The sequence below is a fragment of the Alexandromys fortis genome, unplaced genomic scaffold, assembly GCF_014885135.2.
Source record: "Alexandromys fortis isolate MF-2015 unplaced genomic scaffold, M_Fortis_MF-2015_v1.1 scaffold_113, whole genome shotgun sequence".
NCBI classification, from domain to species: domain Eukaryota; kingdom Metazoa; phylum Chordata; class Mammalia; order Rodentia; family Cricetidae; genus Alexandromys; species Alexandromys fortis.
In genome coordinates, this window is record NW_026067988.1 from 5,177,805 (window position 1) to 5,190,782 (window position 12,978).

A 12,978-nucleotide genomic window follows, 5' to 3' on the forward strand; every position below is an offset into this window, starting at 1 on the left:
GGGGAGGGAAAGGGAAGAAGGAGCAAGCTCAGGATTCTGTGAAAAACGCTACCTCAAAGGAATACAGCAGAGAATGATGGAATAGGACACCCAGCCTCCTCTTCTGGCCTCAAAATGTGCGCCCACATACACACATGCATACATATACCACAGGCACACTCACCTCACTTGAAAAAAATAATAAAAAAATAAAAAGAAAAGATTCAAAGACATAATGTGGATGAGTATTGTAAGTAGAAATAAAACAAGACAAGATTAATATTGCTCCCTATACAAATATAAAGCCAAATACATCTGTGGAGTTATTTTACGCATAGAAATAAACACAACAAAGGACTAAAATGCCATTTAAGATATTCAAACCACTTTACTGCAGAGATCCCTAAAACATTTAAATCAAAGTTACAAGCTGGGAATGTGGAGTGGGTGAGGGTATAATAAATACTGCTTAGTTTATATTTTAAAGCCCAAGTTTGACTGGGATAATTCTGAACATTCGAGACTTAGAATACTCAAAAGCAACCCTGTAAGTTTCAATAATAACTTGGTCTCTGGTCCCCCTGAAGAGCACACTGTCAGAATATGTCATTCACTACTACTTCCCTAACCTACTACTTCACATACAACTGACTGAACAGATCAGTGACGGCGTACAAGTTTTAGCATTTCATTTTAGTACTAAACTCCATAAGTACACGAGTCTGAAACTATTCTGTTACCGTCCACATCTGCAGAGCAAGGGGAATGCGGGTGTCAGAAATCTAAGGAGCCGTTCAAAGCTCTCCTCTGGTCTAAACTGTTCCTCTCGGCACTCTCCTTCAACCTTTCAGATTCTGATTGTAGTTTAGTAAACCAGCTCAAGCCTGTAATCCCAGAAGCTGGGGAGGCTGGGGCGGAACTGGGGCCAGCCTCCTTCCTGGCTTTCAGACTACCTTCTGTGAGTAGTCATTCAATTTCATTCATGCAAGCTTCGAATTAAAGGCCTAGTTCAAACCACTTCCCTGGGGAGCACCAAGCCTAGGCACCAGCTCCGACTGGTGACCAAGGATGGGGAACTCCAGGAAACTCCTGCCAGCCTTAGCAGTCTAGGAATGGCAAGAACCACTGCTTTCAGCTACTTGGCCTCTTTAGGAGGCACTGTCTCCGGAAGCACAGCAGACTGAAGGGAAATGAAACACAAGCTGACCTGCAATACAAATGGCAACTGCCAACATAGAACATCGCTGGAGGTTTGTAACAATCAAGCAAAACAGGAAGGGGCTCTGCCTGAGCAGTTCGGACAGGGCCATATTAAGGTCATCTGACTTAACAGGACCCTACAATTGACTATACATCTGAGTGCTAGATAGGAGAGAAAAGTAAAATATGGTTCTCTGCCCTTAAGAAGCTTTAAGAGTCCAAAGAAAACAAATTTTGAATTATCTGGGCTCCCAATAGAGTAAGAAACCTTTCTAGAAGTAGGTTATGTCATAATGAATTAAAAAGGCCAATTTGTAAATCAAGGGGTATATTACTTAAAGAGTGGGGCTCAGTTAATGAAGAATGGGGTACACTCCAACAGATGAAGTCTGATGTGATCCAAATTTGTAATTCCATCATGAGTTCAAGGCCAGCCTGCGCTCCATAAAATGAAGACTGACCTGAGATTTTTCTGCACAGCCTAGTAAAAATCAAGAAAATGAAAGGAAGTATTTAAGTAAAAGTTAAAACTGAGTAAGGTTAAATTTTTAACTTAAAATTTTTTGTATCAGTGAGAGGGGAGGGGGATAAAGAAAGCTGTACTTTATTACATAAATAAATAATAAATACATAGGACTGGACCAGACTCATTAGGTCAAAATTTATTTCAACCACTCCCTAGCCACGTTATGAGAGAAAGTTACTTAACCGTTCTCTGCCTTCGTCTTCACACCTGTGAAATAGGGCAGAAAAAAGTAACAAAGACTGTCGGGTCAGTAGCAAAATCATCACAGCACAGGTGTGATTAAATCGCCCTGCTGATCAAAACTTTAAGATCAGAGTCAAATTCCCATCTTTCAGGCACTGGCCCCTCCTTCTTGGTTTTAAACCTCAAACACCTTCCCACTTCCACGAACCAATGGGATCTAGTGTCCTTTCTCCAAAATAAGCACTTCCCTAACTATGCATCCTCAAAGCCTTTCTTCACCATCTGTCAAAGCCCACTACTCCAGGAAATTAACCCTCCTTCAATTCCAAAGTGCTCTGCCTGCTCTTTACAGTTTACCAACGCTGCAATAGTTTCCCTAATGCTCGTTTCTCACTCAAGTGTAGTTTCAGAGAGCTGGGGCAAAAATTATGTTTCATCCTCAACCCAGAAGGTGCAAAGGCTGGAAAAGGCGACGCAGACTTAAACTGGACGTTGACAACTGGGATGGCTGCAAAGCCACAAACTGCTTCGTTTCGAATAATTTTTTAATTGCTTTCGGAGCCCCCAAAAAAATCCACTCCACGAAACGTCCTTTAAAGAACAGACCGACGCCATCCCTTTCAAGAAAAGTTCCACGGGGCACCCCCGCGCGAGTGGCCCGGCGGCGGTCACCCTCCGCTTGGCAAGTTAAGCGTGCAGCCCGGGCAGCGGCACTGCGGTCGGCGCGGTAGTTTGAACTGAGGGCAGCGGGCCGGCTCCACGCTCCCGCCAACTTCCCGCAGGCCGCCGCCGCCTCCCGCGTCCGTCCGTCCGACCGCCCGCCCGCAGCGACACCCTCCCGGCCCGGGGACCGCGCACTGTGCTCGGCCCCCCGGGGTCCTCCAGCGCGGAGCGCCTCGGGCCTGGCCGCCGCCCGCTCCCCTCAGCCCCGAGGCCTCGCTCCCTCCCCGCGGGGCAGCCGCTCCGCTCCGCTCCGGGTCGCAGGCCGCCGCCCCAGAGGGGAGCTGAGGGGGGGACTCGCCGAGCTCCGCGTGGCGCCGGGGGCGGAGCCGGCCCCCGAGGGCTCCCGAGAGGACGAGGGCGGGTGGCGGAGTCCGCCTTCCCCGCCGCGCCCCCCGGCGTCCCCCCTCTCCCGGACCCGAGCCCACGGGCCGAGCGGCCAGCGCGACTCGGTACTTACCAACCCGCCTGGGACAACGCGGCGCCGGGCACCTCGGCCATGGTTAGCTGCTCAGGTCCGGGGATGACGGGGGTCTGAGCGGAAGGTGGGGGACAGGCCTCCTACTGGAGAGCCAGAAAAAGAAAAAGAAGAAGAAAGAGAGGAAAAAAGACGAAAGAAAAGAAAAAAAGAAAAGAAAAAAAACTCCTCCGGTCGACTGTGCTACTGGGCATGCTCAGTGCGACGGGCGCTTCCGCGTGCGGGTTCCGCTCGCCGCGTTTTGCGAGCGGCCGCAGGGGCCGGCCCGGGTGGCGAGCGGCGAGCGGCCAAACGCGGCCTGGGCCCGGTGGGGGGGAGGTGGGGATCGGACGCGGCGGCGCCGGGGACAGCGCTCGGCCGCCTGCCCTTCCGAACGCGCTTGTCGTGCTGCTGGGTTCACTTTGTGAGTTGCACGCTTGGGAAGCGGCGCTTCACGGGGGCGGGACGCGGACCCCCGCGGCCCGGGCGGCGCCTCGAGGGGGATGATGCTAACGCGGCCACGTTTGGGGCGGTGCAGCCCAGCCCATTCTGCACCAGGGCTGATGGTTCTGGTCGGGGCCGGCGCTTATGCACTTTGGCTGGGCGGTCCGGCCGAGACTCAGGGGGCTGCAGCTCGCACCTCTTCTGAGTCCCGGCAGGCGGATGGGTGAGCGGGGCACCCCGGTCCCTGCACTTGGGGGGGAGGGGGTTAGCTTTAAAGCCAGGCGGTGGTGACGAGACTGCTTTTCTTGTCACCCTCCTGCTGGGCGTGGCCCTGCCCCAAGCGGCCCGGCGACCTTGGCATCAGCACCTAGCCGGCTTAGTACCGCCCTACCCCGTGCCCTTTACGGCCCTCGGGAGGACCGGGGAGCACAGCGGGTCCCGGAGTGGGCATGCGCGGTGACGCTGCCAAGCTGCGCCGAGAGGTTCCAAACCTGATTGGGCAGGCGGTGGTCACGCAGGCCAATCAGAGACGAGGAGCCGGAATGGTGCGCGGGCCTGCAAAGGTTTCCGAAAAGTTTGCTCTGCTTGAGGGTCCTTTGCCTCCGCGGCTGAGGAAAACGAGAAAAATTTTAAAGTTGCTTCCCAATGGTTCTGGGAGGTTAAGGACTGTTTGAGAACTCAAACTCGGTCTGCCGTCCGCCGCGGTGGTCACTTCAGCTATGGTCACCAGGGAGCCAGACCTGGGACACTGCAGAACTGGCAGCTGCTCCTGGGGTTTTGGGAAGCAACTTGATAGTTACAGAAAGAAGGATGATAAGTACCCTGAGGATGGCTAAAATCTCCCAAAACCACGTTGTATCAATTTAGCTGTCTTCCCTGGACCTACAGTTCTAAAGTCACATTTTTTTTCTTAGAAAATGGGCTCTGATGTTTGTTTCCAAATATTCTTTGCTCTTAAATAAGTTTTAAGATGTGTACAAGCATGTTCAGACTCAGGAATAACTTTACCTTATTCCCCAGTACTTGTAGTGGAATGAAATGTTTTATGTTATGCATGAGTAATAAGTGTGTTGCCAAACTGCATAGACAGGAAAAAAAAACATTTTAAAGATAAATGAATGGCCCAAATTAGTTGCCAATTGTATTAGTTTTTAAATAAAGTACCCTCTTACCAAACATATCTCTTTTATTAGTGTAAATTGTTAACTGTGGAATTATGTCCCAAACACCAGACTCCTTGAATGAAGTCTTTACACTTGTTCTCATGTCCACTGTAATGCAGTACAAAATCACCATTGCAGGTGCTTATGAATTAAGTTAAATGATCAACAAAATAATAAATTCGTTTCAAGAATGTGATTCCTACTGGAGAAATGTGTTACAATGAAAGCATCAAAAAATAAAATGATGACATTAGCTTAATTAATTAATTATTTTGATCTATCAGTCTGCATCCTGGTGAGAATTCTGTTACCGCAGGCAGTCTGTTAGGATCTGCTGATCTGACTTGTCACCTGGATATGCTGTCCCTTTAAGAGACAAGCCCCACCCACTGCCAACCTCCCTCTTCCTTTGGCCAAGGCAAGTGGACCTCCCATCTCCTCCAACCTGTTCTCTTGCTCCCTCTCTTCCCCTCCCCTTTTCTTTCTCCTCTTCCCCCTTTCCTTTTCCCTTCCATAACCCACTAAATAAAATCTATACCCAAACTTTTGGGTTTTTTTTTTTTGGTTTTTCGAGACAGGGTTTCCCTAGTTTTGGACCCAAACTCTCTCTTTGCACAGCGTATTTGTCTGCCTCTCACCCTCCACAGTCTCCTACCCGTAGGGCCTCAGGGGACTCAAGGCCTCAGGGACCTGCGGAGGCCTTGGACCATCCACCACCTCATTGGACTGCTGCCCCTCAAGGGACCATTCTTCCCCAACACACACACCCTTATATCTTTAAAAAAGAATAACACAGGCCCTGTCACTGCTGCTAAAGATAGCTTTAACTAAATCTCTGCTGTCCTATTTATAAATAAGACTCAAGATTCAAAGGCGTGGGTGAAAACCAGTAAGCTCAGAGAGGTGGAGAAGCAACTAGCTAACCCTCTTTGCTGGCATCCACAGAGGACTCATGCTTCCCTTTGCCAAATCACAGAAAGGGGTGCCGCTCCAAAACCTACCCTACTTCCTGTGTATGTGTCTCTCTCTCCCAGATGCCCTCTACGGCCCTGATGACTTTCTGTCAACTAGTTACAGATGCAGCCTCCTGACCCAAGATTAATTGTATTAACTTAATGCAAATGCAAACTAAGTGTTCACAAAGTGATAAAATATCCCCAACAGCCCAACGTTCTGGAGGTGGAGGCAAGAGAAGGATGATGGTTCAAGCAAGGTCTTTCTTGACTACATACTGAGTTTGAGACAGCCTGGGCTACAAGAAACCCTGTCTCAAAAGCATGAAACAGGGTGAAGTGTTCTTAAAGAAGCAGGCCAGATTATAAATACAAACAGAGGATAGAAAAATCAGTTTTCCTAGCCGGGCAGTGGTGGCCCATTCCTTTATCCCAGCACTAAGGAGGCAGAGGCCGGTGGATCTCTGATTTTTGAGGCTTTTCTGATATGAAAAGCCACTGTATAAAAGTTTTGTTGAAATAAATGGGAAAGGGTTAGAAGAGAAAAAGAGACAGAGACCTGCTTGCCTCTTCAGAAGAACGGCGGATGGGCCGAGCTTGTCTCTTAAAGAGACCTTTTACACCTGCATACAGGCTACATAATGACAAAGCAGCTGTAAGACCCTGGGCTGGCCAGAGTTCTGCCTGAGTGCATCCTGCCAGGTGACAGGCTAGCATAATTCCTGAATCCTAACAACAAAATCTTCACATGTTCTCACATCACGATACATAGCAGAAGAGGAAATGTGTGCCTTTATCCTTACCAAAAAAAAAAAAAGGAGTTAATGAGTTCCTTGACGAAGTACTGAGCTGAAATCAGAGTAGCTCAGTCTGATGTGTGATCATTTGAATTAGACAAACATATCATTTAGGAAATATCTTGCCAACATTCTTTCAATTTTAACTTAATCAAGCTTCTAGGCCACGGCTCTCAGTCGGGTGCTGGGTCAGCAGCCTGTAAACATATTTAGTAATGTCTAGGGGATGCACTGGGATGCTATAGCCTGCAAGGGTGTGCATGAAGTCAACTGGACCTGATGGGTGTGGGAGTCAGGGCAACCTGGCTACACATGGGGCCCAGGCAGCACAGGGTTCCAGGAAAAGTTGTAAACTGACTCCACCCAGGGAAGGCCACCATCTAAGGGGAAGTACCTGACATTCCAGTCATTAGATAAGACTACTAGATGTCCCTGAGCCCAGATAAAAGCCAATAAGGGTCCTGGACCCTAGAAATTCCCTCACCCCAACCTCTACTATGTTAAAAACCCTACCCCAACTGGGCTTGTTTCTTAGAACTTTCCCCTAGATTTTAAATATTTCCAAATTAGAAAAGGCCAAAGTGTATTATACTAACATCAAAATTTTTCATTGAAATGTTCTACAAATATAATTTAATGTCCTGAAAAATTGTAACAGCTGACTTGATAAATTTTATCTTAAATTAGACAAATTATTGGTTCACAGCAAATTCAGTTTTAAACTCAATGAGCTGAATTTTAAAAATCGTAAGAATAGCAAAAAAATTTGGTAGATTAAAAAGAAGAAATTAAATCTATTTGGAATCAAAAATATAAATGAATGCCCCCCAAAAGAAATGGACTGAATCATTTGGATTCCCCTGTCATTTCAGTGAAGGAAAAAGTTCTCAGACTGAAAAGGATAGAAGGATATAGCTGAACAGGAACAGAAGCAATGGTTTAAACATGAAATTATTAGAGAACAGAGCCACCTAAGGAAGAATCACTCTTCCCAGAGGAGAGGTGGCAGGCTCTCTGTTACAGTTTGAATCTGAATCTCCTGCATGTTCCTGTTTTGAATACTTAGTTGGAGTCCCACACCACTGGTACAATTTGGGGAGGTTCTGGAAAATTTGGTGGCCATGACCTAGGTAATGTAGGTCCCTGGAAGCATGTCCTTGGGGATTATGTTATTCTGTTGGACCCTAGAGTCCAATCGCCGAGGAGGAGTCGCCCCAAGAGACCATCTCTCACACCATAGCTGGTATAAAAGCATGAGGATTTTTATTAATTCTATCATGAGTGGGTCTTTCAGCATTAGAGAGGCAAGAAAGACCCCAAATAGCTGGTATGGGCTACTTTTAAAGGAAAAAGCCACATAAGCAAAGGGGTGGTGCAGAATCAAAAGGAAGAGTCCAGAAATCATTTGTCAACTATTTTGACTAGTTCATTCAATGGTCAGCTAGCTCTAATTGATCAATGCTATGGCGTTTGCTGGGTTGGTTAAACAAGGAGAAACACCTGCAAGTCATCTGCAGGTCGTCTCACCCCAGTTACAGGATCTGGGTCTGTTGAAGAAAAACTACAAAAGGGATGGAAAGTAGTCAAAGTTCCAGTGCACACGTGGTTGGTTACCAGGGTCCTGGTTCCCAGGAAAGGGGCTGCACTAATGCTGAGATGCCCCAATTTCTGGAGACCATTCACAAAGACTCAGGGAAATGGAAGTTCCCAATATTTCAGTACATGTGTGGGTAATTGTTAGATTCCTGGTTCCCAGGGGAGGGAGGGCACTACAGCTGAGAGGCCTCGGAGTTGTCAGAAATGGATTTAGAGTTATTTTGCAGTTCTACAATTCCTGGTCTGTCTTGATGTGAGTAGTCTCCACGATCCATGGCCTCAGCTGCTTTACTGCACCTTCCCAATTACGATAAACTGAACCCTTTGAAACTGTGATCCAACACTAACATTTCCCTCCCTTACGTCGTTTCTGTCAAGCATCATGGTCACAGGGATGCAGAAGTAGCTGACAGAGTCTCTCTCTGAAACCCAACTTGGTGTTCCGCGAACTCAGGTGCCTTTTGCCTTAGCCTCCTGAACTAGAGCATTTGCCTCCACATTTAGCTAAATTAGATCATTTTACCTTAAGCAGTTTGTATCTGTGAATGTGACGATAACCTGTGAATAGTATAAATATACAAATTCCAGCAGAACTCTCTATGATGAGGGGAATGTTCTATGTCTGCACTCATAGAGTCACTAGCCATAATGTATTGGTCCCTACATACTAGACACAAAGCATGAATATGGCTGGGGCATAAATGCATATTTATGTGTTTAGAGGTATAAATACATATAGGGAGGAATGCATAGCACAGAACACTGGCTCATTCTGTAAGAGCAGGAACTAAAAGAAATCTGAGAGAATTTTCCAAAAAATAATTTGGGCTTTGTCCTTGAATTTTCTTAGCTGGGTAGTGGTGGCACAGGCCTTTAATCCCAGTACTCGGAAGGCAGAGGCAGGCAGATCTCTGAGTTCAAGGAGAGCCTGGTCTACAGAGTGAATTCCAGGACAGGCTCTAAAGCTAAACAAGAAACACCGTCTCAAAAAAAAAAATATTTCTTTAGCAAAAAGACTGAACTATTAAGACAATACATTGAGTTACTATCACTTGAATAGTACAAATATAGAAATTTTATGTTGTTATTATTTTATTGTATTTTATATACCTCAAAAAATGTCTGACAGAGTTGTGCATTTTATGTTTCTCAAAAAATGCCCGACAGTGTTATATTTCACCATGTTTTATAATGCTGTGCTTTTTATTTTTCCATTGCATACTCTGTTGTGTTGATAGCATAATCAAGATAGAAACAAGGAGGTAAAGAAGCTTAGGGAGAAGAGAATGAAAGAGTTATATAATAGTGGCCTTCAGAAATGCGAGACCCCACATACAAAGGTTCATCGGTCCCAGAGTGTGGTACTGGGAATAAAATGAAGATGATTTCAGTTTAACATAAGAAAGGCATACCAAATTAAAAACAATAAAGTGAAAATTGTCTAGATTCTTTTGTTTCTCATAATGCCCAACATAATAAAAATTTGTAAGAAAAGAGGTAGTTCCGTAAAACCTCAAGGCAGAAAAGCAGTTGACATTTAAGAAGGACTGGAACTGACCAAGTGAGGAGGTACTATCAACACTCAGGATGCTGGGGTAAGAGGATTGTACGTTTGAGACCAGATTCAGCTATGTAATGAGACCAAGTTTAAAAAGAACTAATAAAGATTGTGTTTTAAAGGAACACAGGAGGATTAGAATGAATAGATCAAAGCCATCACACAAATATCAAGGCAAAAAGTGGAGAAGTCTATATATCTCTCTTGTTCCCTCAGATACCATTTCTTCTTTATGCTTCTTATTGGCAGAGAAATAAACATCTTTGGTTTCTAGGTTTATGTGTTATACATCTGACTCCCAATGTGACTAATGCTTGATTCCAAACAGGAATCTCAGGGCAGGAATTCTGTGATGTGCATGTTGTGATGTAGATAAGGAGCCAGCTGTGTGTTCAATCAACAATCAAACAAGCCAAATGTCCACCTGGTAAGATAAAGAGACAAGAAAGGGAGTCATTTACCTAAGCGGAGATTCTAAACGACATGTACAAGAGATGCACTCCTTGTAAAAGTACGAATATCAAGACGTTTTCTATTTTAGATCATAGAATCTAGTGGTACTCCCCTATAAAATGAATCATCTCAATTTAATGTATCTTTTGGATGCATTTCAATTTTTCCATAGTCACTTTTTCTTAAATACAAAGAGCCGCTCCTCACCAACATGACAAAGTACCATTTCAAAACATGTAAAAGCACCCCAGTCAGGGCACCAGGGGGACTAACTGCAGATCTTCATCTCTCTCTCAGCTTCTCCAAAACCAGTCTCCAAGTCTCTACCCTTGCTCTGCAGAAGACCAGGAGCTGAGGCCTCCCTCTCTACCCCTTGTCCCCATCTCCTTCCCACCTCTCTCCTATCTCCTCCCTGTCCCTTGCCCCCATTACCAGTGGATTACACAGTTCTTTCCCTCCTAAATTTCCTTTCCCCTACTCATTGTTTGCTTATCTTAGCCCCTAACTCCAACAGGCATTATCAGGAAACCAGAGATTGCTGTGTAGGCAGAGTTTTTCTGACCCAACCACCTGTTCCCAAATACCTGGCAGCAGCTTCCCAAATTACCACACAGAGGCTTATATTAATTATAAAATGCTTGTCCATTTAAATATTTTCTTCTTAAATAAAAAGGATGTTTTTGTATTTGGTATTAAGAACACAGTTAAGAGATTTAAAATTTTTTTAAAGTAAATTCAGAAGGTTACTATAGTTCAAACTTCTAAATCTCTAAGAGCGGGATGATCTGAAGCTAAAGTAAAATATTTGAGCAGGGTTGTGGCTTCCCATGCCTTCAATCCCGACAGAGACAGGCAGTTCTCTATAAATTAGTTATTTTCTAAATTCCCGTTACAGTGAACAGGGCAGTAGTGGTGCCCAACTTTAATTCCACCACCCAGGGACAAAAGTCAGCTACAGATCCTGATTGGTGTGAGTGCACACTAGAGAAGTCACATATCCTAGTTACAGATTATTATAAAAACCCTCTCCAGGGTTACTAGAAAGGCTTTTGTGACTGTCAGTAAACTCTTCTCCACGTGTGCAACCCTGACTAACAATGAACCAGATGATACCCAGACTATGAACATAGTTATTCCTGAATTCGTAACTGAGGACTTCAGAAAGCAAAAAGGAGTCCACCAACATTTGCCTGTTGGCTTCCATCGCAAGCGCTTTCCATAGACAGAGAAAATACGATTTCTTTTGAGAAACAAATCTGGACATTTTACAAGGCATGGAGAGCGTTATACTCAGTCATTGCCAACCACCCTAGGGTCATAAGGGTGCCCCTCACAGGGATGGATGGGATTCATTCAAAGGCAGAGTCCTCCGCAGACTTAGCCATAGAAGGGAAGGTATTTCAGTTCTTAGTGACTAGGATGTGGTAGCTAGGGGTCTGCCCTGCCTTCCTGTGTGGAAGCACAGGCTTTATTAAACTTAATAAGAAGGGAGGAATTGTGAGAGCTGAAAAATGCCGATCCATTCTCACCATTGTCTAGTGGTCAAAGAGTTTGAGAGACTAACACCTCCTAACTCAGGAGGTGGTTGCCTGGCTCTTTTGAAGTTAAGATAGCTTGGCGCCATCCTGACAGGTGGTTAGGATAAGCAAATGTCCTTTTGCTCCTTCTGTAGTAAATATGAGGTCACCTGGGGAAAGGCTGTTTTCTGCATACGTGATTCAGTGTACATAAGTGTGCATGACTTGGGACATCTCGCTACCTAGGCAACAAAATACTGATGATGAAAGGTCTCAAGCTATCATGTTAATAAGGTCTTTGTTACTGACTCCTCCAGTTTACATTGGGCATAAAAGCTGTAAAAAAAGAAATGTGGGCGATTTTAGGATCAAAGTTATCAGTAAACTCCCTCCTGATACTGTTTTGTGGTTTCTGTTTTCAATTCCCACACCCATAAACTAGTAAAAAGTAATTTTGTTGAGGCTGGTCCTCGACATTCCTGCCCTGTGGAAACAGCTCAGTTACCTATAATTCCCATCCCTAAACTGCTCCCACCTCCCAAAAAGGAGGCACCTGTTGGACAGTGGGCACCAATGGAAGGGTCTCGGCATTTGGCTACTGCATGGTTTACTCATCAATCACTCGTGAAATGAAAATTTAATGGAAAGCAGCAGCCTAGAGACCAGGGGGTGGAATGGCTACTACTGAGGAAGGAACCATCAAATCATCACAGCCCACTGAAGTAACAGTAGCACTGTTGGCTGTAGGGCAAACAGCTAAGGAAGACAAAAGGAAAATCTATATTTTCTCCAATTCATGGCTCATGTGCAATGGTATAGCCATATACATGGTTATCAAAATGGAGAACCATTAGCTGGCAGATAAATAGCAAAGGTCTCTGGTCATGGGGTCATGAATGGAAATGGCAAAATCTAGCAAAACTTAGAAAAGACATCAAATTTTATGTAGCTCTTACAAGCAAGACAGACAAAACTTCTGAAAATAATGAAATAAGTATATGAGCTGGCATCATGTATAATTAAGACTGGAATATTAAATTTTTCCAGGCAACAAATTCAGAATAAATAATCAGAAAAGGTAGATTACACATAAGAAAATTTTGAAAGTTTACCTGTAACACTAAAAAAATAAGGGGAAATGGAGAACCAAATTAAACCAAGACAAACCTAGGAGAATAACTATTATAGGGAATCCATAGCCAGGCAGTGCCTTTAATTAATTAATACCTTTAATGCCAGCATTTGGGAGGCAGAGGCAGGTACATAAGAATTACGGTGATTTAAATGTAAAAGCTGTTTGCAAAAGGCAAGCTAAAATTCAAAGTGAATGTCCTTTGTAATCTAAAAATAAATACACTTAAACCTTAAATTTATATATAAAGAGAAAGCATATTGATATATTTATCCAAATGTACTAAAAGATATGTAGTTT

At 44.7% G+C, this 12,978-nt stretch overlaps 1 protein-coding gene across 4 annotated transcripts in view; it reads right to left on the reverse strand.

Annotated features, from left to right (window-relative positions):
* Nucleotides 1–3,284, reverse strand: part of Tdrd3 (tudor domain containing 3) — a 135,814-nt gene extending 132,530 nt beyond the window's left edge. For 2 of the 4 annotated variants that reach the window (XR_007594859.1, XR_007594858.1), the window contains exon 1: nucleotides 3,069–3,284. Coding sequence is in view for 2 of the 4 variants with exons in the window: in XM_050159518.1 (XP_050015475.1) it covers nucleotides 3,069–3,109 (41 nt within the window). In the remaining 2 variants the exon portion in view is untranslated. The remainder of the gene's footprint in view (nucleotides 1–3,068) is intronic. The other 2 variants (XM_050159518.1, XM_050159517.1) reach the window with 2 other exon arrangements.
* Nucleotides 3,285–12,978: the final 9,694 nt, after the last annotated feature.